The 13,183-nt window shown below is 57.0% G+C and overlaps 1 protein-coding gene across 1 annotated transcript in view; it reads right to left on the bottom strand.

The window, feature by feature from the left end:
• Nucleotides 1-9,693: 9,693 nt before the first annotated feature.
• LOC105468707 (ArfGAP with RhoGAP domain, ankyrin repeat and PH domain 1) overlaps nt 9,694-13,183 on the bottom strand; it is a 55,558-nt gene continuing 52,068 nt past the window's right edge. Inside the window, 4 exon segments of the mRNA XM_011718959.2 lie at nt 9,694-10,298; nt 10,848-10,997; nt 12,239-12,302; nt 12,488-12,538. Coding sequence (XP_011717261.2) covers nt 10,281-10,298; nt 10,848-10,997; nt 12,239-12,302; nt 12,488-12,538 — 283 coding nt within the window. The 3' untranslated portion in view covers nt 9,694-10,280.

Below are 13,183 nucleotides of genomic sequence, written 5' to 3' on the forward strand. Positions count from 1 at the left end.
TGGTTGAGCCCATGGCTCACACTATCCCTTGTCTCAGAGAAGCACTCAGGCTGGGGAATGGGGAGGGGAGACTTGCAGGCTGTGACAGAAAGAAGCACAGAGTCTGTGAAGCCCAGAGGGACCCCTGACCCAGTTGGGGAGGGTTGGCAAGCATTTCTGGAAGAGAGGGTCCAAGCTGGGTCTTTAAAGGCAGAACAGGGTATATTCCAGGGTAGAGGAGCTAGAGCAAACCCTCCACAGCAACTGCATCTCTCTGAGCTGTGGGGAAAATACCCCCCACCCACACAACAGGCTTCAAGCAGAGAAGTCCCTGAGGCTGAAGAGAAACCTGACCCATGCTGAAGAATATGGGGGTGCATGGTGGAGGGGGCAAGGTCAGAAATGACTGAGCTTGTGTATACGGCCTGTCCAGGCTGGGTGCTGCAGAAAACCATTGTCTTGTGGTTTGGGAAGTGTCAGGAAAGAAAATGTGAGGAGTCTTTGCTTCCCACTGTGGCCCCAGAAGGCATTATAGAAGTTTAGATCTCTGAACTCTGGGCAAACCATTTTCTCAAAGGGAACGAGGCCCAGGCTGGTTGTAAACCAGCTGAGCCAGCCCAGAACTCATGTCGTGCTTCTCTGCCTCACCTATCACTGGGGCCTCGCTGCTCCATTCCTGACAGCTAGGAAGGCATTCTCTGGGCTCAGGAAGCTGCAGTCCTGGACCATGGCCAGTCCTGGTCCCTCACAGCTCCCCTTCATGTCCTGGAAACCTGCTCAGGGGCTGGAGGAACCTGGCAACAAGAAGCTGGGTCAGAAGAGTTCAAAGGAGGGTGCCTCCTGGGCGTGGGTGGGTGCAGGTGTCAGGAGGTCTCACCTGGCCCTCAGCTTCCTTTCTGCCTTCCCACTCTAAAAACAATGGTGGTGGCCCCATCTTCAGAAATCTCCTGGGAATACACTCAAGCAAGTAGGTGGAAGGGAAGGTCTCCTCCCCATCCCACTGCCACACTAGACTCCACAGTCACCCAGAATTGGAGAGTCTGCAGGAACAAAATGCAAGATTCAGGACTCAGAAGGGCTAATGGGCACTCAGGACTTAGAGCCCAGCAGGTGGAATTCAAATGCCAGCTCTGCCACATGCCTGGGCAAGGTATTTCCCCTTCCTGAACTTCAATTTAGTTTCCTCATCTGAAATATGGGGTCACAAATTCCAAGCTCAAAAGGTTGTGAGGTTTTGGGAATGTCTGAAAAGCTCCCAGTAAATAGTTGTCCCTCTCCTCCCATCTCATTCCCTGAAGTCGTCGAATTGATGGAGCCAGGAGAGTAATAGCCCCAAATGCTGGGACAGGGGCTCCTGTAGGCCAGTGCCGGGATGGGGGAGGTGCATAAAGGGGAGAGAGCTGGAGACAATCCAAGACTGTTCTTCCCTCCTCCACCAACTGTCTGCCTGCAAGACCGCTCCCAGCCAGAGCCAAAGGCACGAGTGCTCAGACGGCGCACCCCCGCCCCCACCGCAGGCCCCGCCCCGGTCACCGGCCGCTCTCCAGGGTGCTGAGCCGTGTTCGCAGGCCCGGCCCGCCCCCGCCGCCCTGCCGCCCCGCCGCCCCGCCGGGGGTCAAGATACACCGTTTTTTGTTAGCTGGGGAACTGGAGGTGGGATAGGAGGAAGGATGCTCCTGGGAGGCAAGGTGGCTGCCCAAAGCGATGGGAGGATGCAGTTCTGGAATCCGGCCTCCGCGCTGCCCCCATAGCGTTGAGAGGACTGCAGGCTCCACAGGCTTCAGCTACCTCTTTATCGAAGAAGGAGGCTTCTTCTCAGCGCCCGCCTCCGCCCCGTCCTGTGCGGCTGTTTCCCTCCCACCTTCCAGACGGCCCCTCCTCTGTCTCCCTCACTGGTGCACCCCCTATCCTCGCCCCCTCAATATGGATGCTCCTCGCAGGACGGCGGTCCTGTCCTCATTCTCCACCCCACTCCCACGGAGCATGCAGCCTTCTCCCAGCATACCAACAACTCCGGGTGTCCCCTGCCGCCCATCCCTCTCCCTGGAGCTCCAGGTGTCCAGACTGCCTCTTGGACATCTCCTCTGGGAACAACCCGTAGGTCCCTCATATTCAAATACTGAACATCCAATACACCTTTTTTCCCTATTAAAGACATCAACAAACTTCTTAGTTTTTTTGTTTTTTGGGTTTTTGTTTTGTTTTGTTTTTGAGATGGATTCTCACTCTGTCACCCAGGCCGGAGTGCAGTGGCACGATGTGGGCTCACTGCAACCTCTGCCTTCCGGGTTCAAGCAATTCTCCTGCCTCAGCCTCCTAAGTAGCTGGGACTACAGGCACCCGCACCATACCCGGCTAATTTTTGTATTTTTAGTAGAGACGGGGTTTCACCATATTGGCCAGGCTGGTCTTGAACTCCTGACCTCGTGATCTGCCTGCCTCGGCCTCCCAAAGGCATTAGCAAACTTCTAATCTCCGAGCTGGACACTTCAAAGTCACCTTGCCCCATTCCTCTCCTACACTTCCTGTATCGTCTGTCCCAAAGGACAGCAGATTCTCTCACATCCGTCCACTCCCTCCATCCCCATCCCCTGCCTCCTTCCCGCTCCCCTGGTCATGCTCCAGCCCCTATCCCAGGTCAACCTCTCTACTCCACCTCCGCCTTGCACCTAGGAGCAGCTAATTTTTGTATTTTTTTTAGTAGAGACAGGGTTTCACCATGTTGGCCAGGCTGGCCTCAAGACATCTATCTGGTAATGGAATTCCCTCTCAAAACCTTTGCAGGGCTCCCCAGTGCCCTCCTGATCAAGGCCAAGCTCCTCAGCCTGGCATTTGAGGTCTCTTGTGATCCAGCCCTGACTGACTTCACCACCCTCTGCTCCAGGGGGGGGCCAGGTCTGGTCCCTAAGCACACACTGGTTTCTCCTCGACTTTGTACAGTGTTTCTCGTCCCAGGGAGACTTCCCCCTCCTCTTCCTTTTCTCTGTCCATCCCAAATCCTGGCCCACCATTGCTCAGCCAGTCAGCACACACGCTGCCTCCCATCCACAAGGACAGGTAGGCAGGAGGGGGCACTGGGTTCTGGGCTAGAGACCCTTGGTGGCCTTTCCCTTCCCTAATGTCTTGCCACCGGCTGTCTCACCACCGGCTGTCACCCCCCAACCCCCGCTCAGGCTCATCTCATTTCTTCTACGGGATCCTGTTTCCTCAAAAGACAAGCCAAAGTCCTATTTACCTCGGCCCTAGTCCACAGCCTTTGGGCGGCCTCCAACAGGCCCAAGCAGGAAATGTTGGTGGAGGAAAGTCAGAAAGGAGGCTGATGGAAATGGGGTGGTGCACAACAGAGCTCAGCTCAAGGGCACGGAGGGGCATGTGTGTCTTGCAGACAAGAGACCACAGGTGTGTGGGGATGCAGGCAGTGACGCTTACTGCTCTGCGAGCACCCCCCAACCCCAGGGCAGGCTGGGGCTACCCAGTGTGAGACAACCCTCAGCTCTCCAGGGAAAGGCTGGTAATTGGTGGAACATGGCTTTCATGAAGGGTTGGTCTGAACACCCTTGGGTGACTCCCTGTGGCTAGGAGACAGAATAAGCCCACATCTGGGTCTTTGCAATGGGAGCCCAGGCATGGGGAAGGGGTGGAGTGGGGAGCTCAGGGAGCCATCCCACAGCTTCTCCCTACTCCTCCTCTGCCAGGAAGCTCCCCTCTGTGGCTCTGATGACAATGGCTGAAGGAGCACCATGTCCTTGGGAAGGGCCTGGCATGGGTCTCTGCATTCTCATACTAAGCATGGCCCCCACCACACAAGTGACAAAGCTTCTGCTGATAAAGGAATGAAAGGCCACCACAGCCTCTACAGTAGTTCTAAGGTGGAGCAGCTTCTTCAACACCTCAGGAAGGTGACTTTGGGATTCAGGTTGGGGCATGAAGGATCCACTGCAGGTTCCAGGATATCTGTCAGAGCTGTCCAGTGAGGAAGGGGTGACCCCAGGTGAGAGCAGTGACCTCCCCATGGCTGCTAGGCAGGGGGCTGGGGGTCTGGAACAGATGGCGAGTTCAGGGAAGGGAGAGGCCGCCTGAGGCTGCCCAGCCCCAGCTGAGTCCAGGGCCCTCTCCTGCCTCCCTTGTCCTGCGGGTGGAGGTGGCTGCACTGGTCTAGGAGGGATGGCAGAGAAAAGGGAGAGGGAAGTCAGATGGAACGGGGCTGGGCCAGACACTTGAAAGTGTCTTCAGCCTCAGGTTGAGATCATCTCCAGGGTTATAAATCAGGGAGCATGAGATGCTACAGCCCGTGAATCTAATCCCTCATTGTGCAGATGGGAAAACTGAGGTCAGAGGGGTGCCCAGGCAACCTAGTGAGTGAAGGGCAAGGCCGAGCCTAGGACCGAAGACGGTGGCCGTTGCCCCATTGGACTACTTCCCCCTCTTCACACTCTTCCACCTCTCCTTCCTCCTCCAGTTGGGACAGCAGCCCACAAAAGAAGGCTGTGCGTATAGCTTGTGACTCTGGGGAGGGCCCCCAGGAATGTGGAATTCCAGCAGAGATGGGTCAGGGCAGAAGTGGCCCCTGTGGCTTCATATTCTAGGGAAGGCTCTGCTCTTCTTGGGGTCTCAGCACCAGCCCCCTCACCACCACCACCCTCCAATCCAGCACACTAGGATCTTCCTTGCCAGGAGGCCCTGAACCTCCCACTCAGCCCTGAACCACCTCTTCCCCCATAACTCCCCGCACCTGAGGGGGGATGGAGGGGGTGTGACTCTGTGGGATGAAGGCAGCTGCTATATTTGAATTATTACATAAGCCAGGAGGGAGGCAGTTGCAACGTGACTCCATGAAGGTCGGGAGACAAGTTGAGGCTGGGCCCAGGAGGCAGGGGTCTCCTGCCCTCTGTCCCTAGACTCCAGCCTGACCTGGGGATTCCAAGTTGGTCTGCACTGCTGCACTGCAAGAAAGGTCTTCCCTAGGTCTAACCACACTAGGAAGGCTCTGTTCTCTATCTTCTTAGAAAAATATAACCTGCTTTCTAGAAACCCTAAGGCCAGACCCAGGCTATGCCCCAGATCCTGCCCCTACACCCTTTCCAGTAATAAAGATGGGATTAAAAGCTTTGCCATTCTTTTAAAAGAGCGTCTGATGGAGACAGCAATACACACTAGCCTTGGCTCGCCTGCCCCATCTGAGAGGGAACTGTGTTCCTGTCCTAGCTACTCCACTTACCAGTCATCCTCCTCCTGGGTCTTAGAATAAAATGGGATGACACATGCAAAGCCTTGGCACAGCAGGTGGTGGGCGCCCCATGATGGTTTCTCGGCACTATCACTTGCATCTTCAATCCCACTGCCAACTCTAAGGGCTGGCTGGAGATGGTGGTGGGAACTGAGATTGGACTGACCCCTCTGCCCCCAGTACCCTCCTTCTGGGTGGAAGGTAGGAGACCAGAGGAGAAAACGAGTCTGAGAGTCAGGAGCTTGGCCAGACTTGCTGTGTGACCTGGGACAAGCCCCTGCCCTCTCTGGCGCCCAGCTCTGGAGCTAGTGTTTGAGAGAGGATTTCCCAAATGGGATCAGTGACTTGTGGCAGTGGAAGCTGCAGTGGCAAGCAAAGTTGGCTGGGCGGGTGGGGGTGGGCTGTCCTGGGAATGGTGAGCTGGAGGCAGCCGTGGTGGGCACCAGCACAAGGCCCACTTCCTCGGCACCTCCTCCTCTTGACCCCACCCCCCAGGAGGAGGAAGCTGTGCCCACCCGAACTGTGTTGCCATGACACTGGTCTCCATGGTGCCAGGCACACAGCCCTCCCCTAACCCAACAGGAGGGACTGAAGGTGACAGGAGCTGAGGAGATTCGGGACCTGAGGTCCCTTTCACTTGTCCCTATGCCTCCATCGGCCCTATGAGGTCCCCATCCTGAGCCTCTCAGGAGAGCTGGGAGGAGCAGTTTCCACTTCAGAGTTGAAAGAGTAACAAAGAGGCCTCAGAATGACTTGTGTGGAGGGCAGAGACACAGGAACGCAGGGAGGTGGCAGGCTGATGGGGAGGCAGGGAGAGCTGGGGAGGCAGACGGGCAGGGGGAGGAGGGCATGCCACAGTCACAAAGGGAGGAGGGTGTCCCAGGCTGACAAGTGGTGGGAGGCACCGTCCGGCCCATCTCTTTGGTCTCAGCGTTTGGAAGTGGGTAGTGGTGGGAGGACAGGGTGGAGGAGGAGGAGCAGGAGGGAGAGACAGCAATTTTCCTAGAGAGCTCTGTGTGGGTGGGTGTTCATCCACGTGCCGTGTGTGTGTGTGTGTGTGTGTGTGTGTTCATCCACGTGCCGAGTGTGTGTGCGCGCGCAGCATGCACTCACAGATCTGGAGAAGCAGGCTGAGGTGTGCAGACACGTGTGTGCAGGCCTGAGTGTGTGTGTGGCATGTGTGCGCCTGTGCCACTGTGTCTCCAGGGTGATAAATACAGCAGTAGGAGCTGTAACCAGGGCAGAGAAAGTATGGAAATTTCCATAGGCTGGAAGTGGTATGGGAGAAGGGACATGCTATGGCTGGGCCAACCCTGGCTGACCAAGGAAATCCCTGACTAGGTGTGGTGACCTGGGCACATACACATACCTTAAGTAGGCACAGAGGGATGGAAGAGCAACCCAGAAGAGCTTCCTGAAGGAGGTGTCATACTGGAGGAAGGGCTGGGAGGTTCAGGCCACTGCACTTATGTGAGAGACGGTCCCCAGAGCAGGGTCAGGGTCACTTAGGTCACAGAGCTGGCTAAGAGAATAGGAACCGTTCCTTGTTCTGATGGGGGATGATTCCAAGGAACCCACTGGACTGGGATGTGGTCATATCTCATATCTCAGAGGCAGGGGTATGGGGGACAGGCCCTAGGGTGCTATGGGGCACTGTGCCCCAGCCACAGCAGGCCGCTCACTGCAGGGTCACATCCCCTTGTCTTGTGCTCAGACCACTTCCTCTCCTCCACCTGCGGAGAACTGCCTCTCCTTCCAGACTCACCTCCTCCAATCTTTCCTGACAATATCCCCCACCAGGAGGTCTCCACCTTCCTCCACACCACTCACTCATCTGCTCCCCCTTGGTGTTCAGTAAAGCTCTGCATACAGTCAGTGTTCAACAAGTGCTTGTTGAGTGCAAATATATTGGGACTAGAATATGCCATGATATCTTCTCAGACATTTGGGAAGAAGGGGATTAGCAAGGGGTAGTGCTAGACATTTCACACTTACTAGTTCATTTAATTCCCCAAACCACTAGGGGGTAGCTACTATCAAAACCCGCAAAGTACAGATGACAACATTGAGGATCAGAGACCTAAGTAATTCAGGCAAAGTCACACAGCTTGTGAACAGGAGCACTGGCACCCACATGCGTGCTTTCCAAGACAGCGGGCCATGGGCAGGCGGCTTGGAGGCCACCAGAGCACGGGCCAGGAAAGAAGTCCCAGCTCCCGCCCTTCCCCGCCCCACTGATTTCCTTCTCCAGAGGCCCCAGGACTCCTCAGAACTCTGCAGGGTAGGAAGGTTGTGCTGGAAGGAGGCAGGAGAGAGGCAGACATCCCACCCCACCTCCTTGCCCCTCTCCCCTCTGCCCTTGGCCTCCCCTCCACCTGCAATGCCCTCACCATCCAGGCTCTGACGTGCCTCGGTCTTCTCTCACCAGGCACCCCGTATTCCCCGGGGGCTAGGCCTGGATTCGGGTTGGTCCTTGAAGCCCTGTCCTTCTCCCCCAGTATTTCAGTATTTTAACCTCTACTCCAACCATATCTGGCAAGGCCTCAGGTCTTCGAGGCTGACTCAGGAGCACCTCCTTGTCCAGGAAACCCCTCCCTTTCCAAGAGCTACTCCTGGCCCCACTGCAGGTCCAGGTCTGGGGTCTTCAACTCATCCCTAGCAACCCGACCTCAAATAATATGTGAATGAGCAAACCATCCAGGGTCCCAACAGGCCCCATTTTTAGGAATCCTTGTGGCAAGGACCAGCAGAGCCTCCTGCCCCTAACCCCATCCAGCACTATTGTCACAGGCATATTTCATTCTGGTTGAGGCCCTGAGACTCCTGTTGGGATGTCACCCCTACCCCCTACCAGAGGGAAAGCACTTTAAGCCATCACTAACTCCTGGCAGTTCAGACCCCCTGCCTCAGGCCATTTGTAAGAGGAGAAAAGGGTTGGAATCAGGTGGGGAGTCAAAGAGGGAGACCCCACCAAAGTAGGGCAGTAGGAATGGACCTCAGGCCTGCTTCACGAGCATGGTGTGACCTTGGGAAAGTTGCCTCCCTTCTCTGGGCCTAGCTCGCCCTTGCCAAGAGCAGACAGTGCAGGAGGCACAGGGGCCGATTCATAGCAGGTACTTGGTAGAAGGCTGTTCCCTCCTCTTCCTGGTTCCCAGAGCCCAGGACTCCAAAGCACATTCCTGTATGGTGCTGCCTTTCAGAATGTCACCAGCCTGAGGGTCTAAAACAGAACTGGGTCCCGCTTCACACCCCAGCAGAGAAAGGCCTGTTCCAGGAGCACCATCAGGGCATCCTCCAGACCCTGCTTTGATTCCAGCAATGATGAGTGGTCCGTGGCTGCCACCTTGTGGCCCAGCACAGGACTGCAGCCAGCGCCCTGAGCTGGGGCAGTGGCCGTAGCAGAGCAGGGGGTGCCTCCAGTCTCACCCACTCGGGTGGTCCTCAGGGCCAGCTGGGCAGTGCAAGGTCGGATCCAGGAGCAGATTCCGGCCCCCGAGCACTTGGATAAGGGGGTCCACTAGCCCTATCCTGGCTGGAGGCAGAAGGGTCAGACATCGACCTGTGGATCTGGCCAGAGCGACCTGTGGATCTGGGAGACTCAAGGGGCTTGGCCCCAGCCTGTGAAACAGGTCAGCAGGACTCAGGGAACCGGTTCCAGTCTCCTGCTATATACCTCCAATTCCTGAGACAGCGAGAGGGAACCTGAAGTCCAGCTCCCCAAGTCTTCCACTGGACCCCAGGCTCCCCAGAGCTGGATGTCTGAGTCGGAGGTCACGTGGCCCATCCCCACCCACTCTGCCCAGCCCCACTGGCTGAGGCTAAGGACGGGAAGTCAGCCTGTCCGCCCGCTGAGCCCCCGAAGAGTGGGTGGTAATGAGGCTCTAGGGAGAGGCGGGAATGTGGTGTCTGGCACCTCCCCAGGGAGTCCCAAACCCATCTCTGAGCAGTTCATTATCTCCCCTGCAGGCCAGGGCCTAGTCTTGGAGGAGATGGCCAGGCAGTGCCCAGCGAGGGCAGCCCCATAGTGCATGACAGGCCCCACTTCTGGAGGGGTAGGCACTGGGGCCACAGGTGACCCGAAGGTGCTTCTTCCTAATTTGCTCAGGCTCCTGTGGCTCTGACCTTGCGTCTCCAGCAGGGGGCTGCTGCAAGGGTACCAGGCCTGAGTCACTGACATACTACACCCAGGCCCCAGCTGGGACTGCAGCAGGACAGGGGCTCATGTCCAGCCAGAGTCAGTGCTGGACAGGAAAGGACCGGCATTTCCAGCCTGACTGCACGATAGTACAATGGGGAAGGCATGGAGACAGGCCAGGGCTCTGCTTGGGGAAGTGGGTCATCTGAATAACTCAGGGCCTGGAGAAAGCAAGGCCTAGGTTCTCAGCTTCAGGCACTAGGCACTCACCCCTGGGCTTCCCGACCTCCTGTCCCTCCTACCCCACGACGCCCAATCGCTTTAACCAATCACAGGTCTCAGCACCATAGGGTAAAATATACAGATATGTTTATGTTATCAAAAAACCCCAAATGGGGGAAGGGGCATCAGGTAGTCTGGACCCCCCAGTCAGCCCATACTGGAAGGGAGGCTGAAGTCCCCAAAGCGCAGCTCTCAGCCCTGTAGAAGCTCAGCCCAAAGCTCCCTCCCCCTGAGCTGAGTGCTCCTCTAGAGCACCCGCTTTCTGCTGTTCCGGAGTTTGCTGGGGGTAGCAGGGGGCTCCCTTCCGGCGGAGGCCCCAGGGCCTCATGCCCCTGAAAGGGTGGTGATCCTCCCAAGTTCCTGACTTATGCCCATCTCTCCAGCACCACAGGGACAGTGAACCCGGCGGGGGTGAGCAGTTTGGGCTAAGAGGTCTGAACACCTGAACAGAGTTGGGAGAGGTTCCCGCCCAGGCTGACCCTGCTGCCTCCCACCCCTGCCGGGGAACCCCATGCTGCAGTCAGGATGGAGGATGTGGGGTGTGGGGTGCAGTTTCCCAAGCACCCCCTACTGGCTCACACCAGGCCTTGGAGCATAAGGGGTGTCTGAACAGGCTTCCAGCGGTGGAATCCTAGAGCCAAGGATGGGCTCCTGTGCTCAAACGTTGCGCAGGAGCTGCAGGAGGGGAACAGGCCCACAGATATTTTGTGAAGGACCAGAGGGGTCGGCGCCCCGCTCAAGCTGCTGCAGCCACTCTCCACTGCCAGCGGGGAGCACTCCAGTCCAGCGGGGAGCACTCCAGTCAGCCAGGCTCCCAGCTCCCAGGGCCAGGCAGAGGGGACTCCCGCTCCCAGGGCCAGGCAGAAGGGAGTCCCAGCTCCCAGGGCCAGGCAGAGGGGAGTCCCAGCTCCCAGGGCCAGGCAGAGGGGACTCCCAGCTCCCAGGGCCAGGCAGAGGGGAGTCCCAGCTCCCAGGGCCAGGCAGAGGAGACTCCCAGCTCCCAGGGCCAGGCAGAGGGGACTCCCAGCTCCCAGCGCCAGGCAGAGGGGGCTCCTTTGAATGGTGTGAACCAAAGGGGCCTATGAGGGCCCCCACTGAGGCTGGACGGAGGGGGCCGGAGGGCAATAGGGGAGGGCAATCAGGGCAATCATCTACTGTGGAGTAGAAGGCAGGCACCCAGCCAGGCCCCCAGTCCCCTGCCCAAAGACATGGAGAGCCACTCACAGAGAGAGGGTCCGCGGTGAAGGCAGCCACACTCCGGCGCATTTCATTTTCACTACCTCGAAGGGGGATCAGTGACACGCTGCCCAGCCGGACCTCAGGCACCGCCCGGGACACACGTGAGGGTTCTGAGGGCCACACCAGGCCGTCGTGCTGGGGAGCAGAGAGAGGAAGGGGCTGGGCTCAGCTTCAGCTCACCCAGACATTCAGCCTCAGATCTGCCCACCCTTCCCAGAAATGCCTCCAGCTGTGATCTGAGATGACGCCCTCAGCTTTGATCCCAGCCGATACGAGAAGCAGCTGTGGGGAGAACATGACTGCATCTCTGGCAAAACACGGCCAGTTCTGTTAGTCAACTCCAATCTCCAGATCCACAAACCCCTCCAAGAACCAAGAAAACATTTCTCTTAGAGGAACATGGCTGTGCCCCGTCTTAGGAACCAGGAACTACAGAATCCACCGTTTCCCTTTAGGCTTTGCTCACCACGAAACTCAGGGCTAAAAGAACACAGCTCTAAGAAAGAACTCAGCCCAGCACCCTGGTCATTTTGTGTCCCTTTTCCCTAAACACTTATGAGCTCTCACTTTAAAAACTCTTTGTCTTAACTCATCTGTTTTAAGTCTAACCCAGCCTCTGGCCCTGCTCTGGCTCAGGAGTCATCCCCACCATGTCTCTGCCTGGGCTACCACAGCCACTGCCTCACTGGCCTGCTCACCTCTGGGCTCTACCCTCCGTCCCTCTTTCTGACGCTGCACCCAGAGTGAGCCCTCGCAGACTCAAGCCTGCACCACACTCTGCCTAAATGCCACCCCCACCCCCCGCCAGTGGTTCCCCACTGACCTCTGTGTCGAGTTAAGTTTCCCTGGCATGGCCTACAAGGCTCTTTGAGATTCTGCTTCTCACTCCCTTTCCTGTGTTGACTTCCAGCACTCCTGGCTTCTCCCCTCACATTCCACTTTAACAATCTGTGCTTCTCTTGCATATCTCTGGACCTTTGCCTAAACCATTCCCTCTGCCTAGAAGCCATTCCCCTCTTTGCTTGAATTCTCCCACATTTCCTAAAACTCAGATCCCCTAGGCTCTCCACTGCCACCACAGCACTCATCACACTGGGCTATAACTGGCCACTTCTGGGTCTGTTTTCCTGTTCACATAAGGGGTGCCCCAACGGCAGGGTCTGTGTCCTGTCTGTCCCTAGCATCCCTGGCTTGGAGCTAGACTAACAGTAGGTGCTAGGAAGGGTTTATTGAATAAACTAGCAAATCAATTAAAAGCAACTCAAAATCTCCTTGAAGCAAGGGGTGGGCTGAATAGCACAGAAGCCAATGTCCCCATTCTCCATAATGGAAGCCTCCAGGGACCCACCCCACCCCCTACACTCTGCACCTGGTACCTGCACGAACAGGAAGGTAGCAAACCACTCCCGGAGCTCCATCTGTGTGTCACAGCAGAGGTACCTGCAGGGTGGGACACGGACCTGCATGATGCCAAAGGCCTGACTGAGCAGGGAACACCGTGTCTGCCTCCCCAGCCCAGGGCCTGCTAGTGGACACAGATCTGGGCAGTGATGAGGGACCCAATCAAGGGCGATGTGCCACCAACTTTCCTCAGCCTGGGGTCTCAGGCTGAGGCGCTCACTCACCACTGCTGTTTCTCATGTTTCTCTGTTTCATGCACCACTGTGAAGCCCCAGCTGCAGAGGAAGAGGGGAGAGAGTGGGGTGTTTGACAGGCCATAGAGGCTCAACGCCCCGGTTCCCAGGACAGAACCCAGAAGCCACAGCCAGAGCCAGAGTTCAGAGCCTTCTCACAAGAGTGACACGTCCTGGCCTCTTCCTCTCTCAGCCCCCACCAGCCTTCCAGGCCCTTGACACCCCTAAGCCCCAGCCCCACCCTCAGAATCTGTGATTCAGTAGGAATGGGGTGACACCTGAGAATTTGTGTTTCTTTTTTCTTTTCTTTTCTTTTTTTTTTTTTTGAGATAGGGTCTCACTCTCACTCTGTCGCCCAGGCTGGAGTGCAGTGTCGTGACCACAGATCACTGCAGACTCAAACTCCCGGGCTCAAGTGATCCTCCCGCCTCAGCCTCCTGAGTAGCGCGCCACCAAACCCAGTTAATTTTTGTATTCTTTTTGCAGAGACAGGGTCTCACCATGTTGCCCAGGCTGGTTTCGAACTCCTGGGTTCGAGCAATCCGCCTGACTTGGCTTCCCCAAGAAATGAGATTACAGATACGAGCCATTGCACTTGGCCGAGAATTTGTGTTGAAAGTGTGTCCAGGTGATGCTGCTGGTCTGGGGACCACACCATCAGAGCCCCTGTACTGACCTCTGTCAAAT

Source organism: Macaca nemestrina, chromosome 12, assembly GCF_043159975.1.
Source record: "Macaca nemestrina isolate mMacNem1 chromosome 12, mMacNem.hap1, whole genome shotgun sequence".
Lineage (NCBI taxonomy): Eukaryota > Metazoa > Chordata > Mammalia > Primates > Cercopithecidae > Macaca > Macaca nemestrina.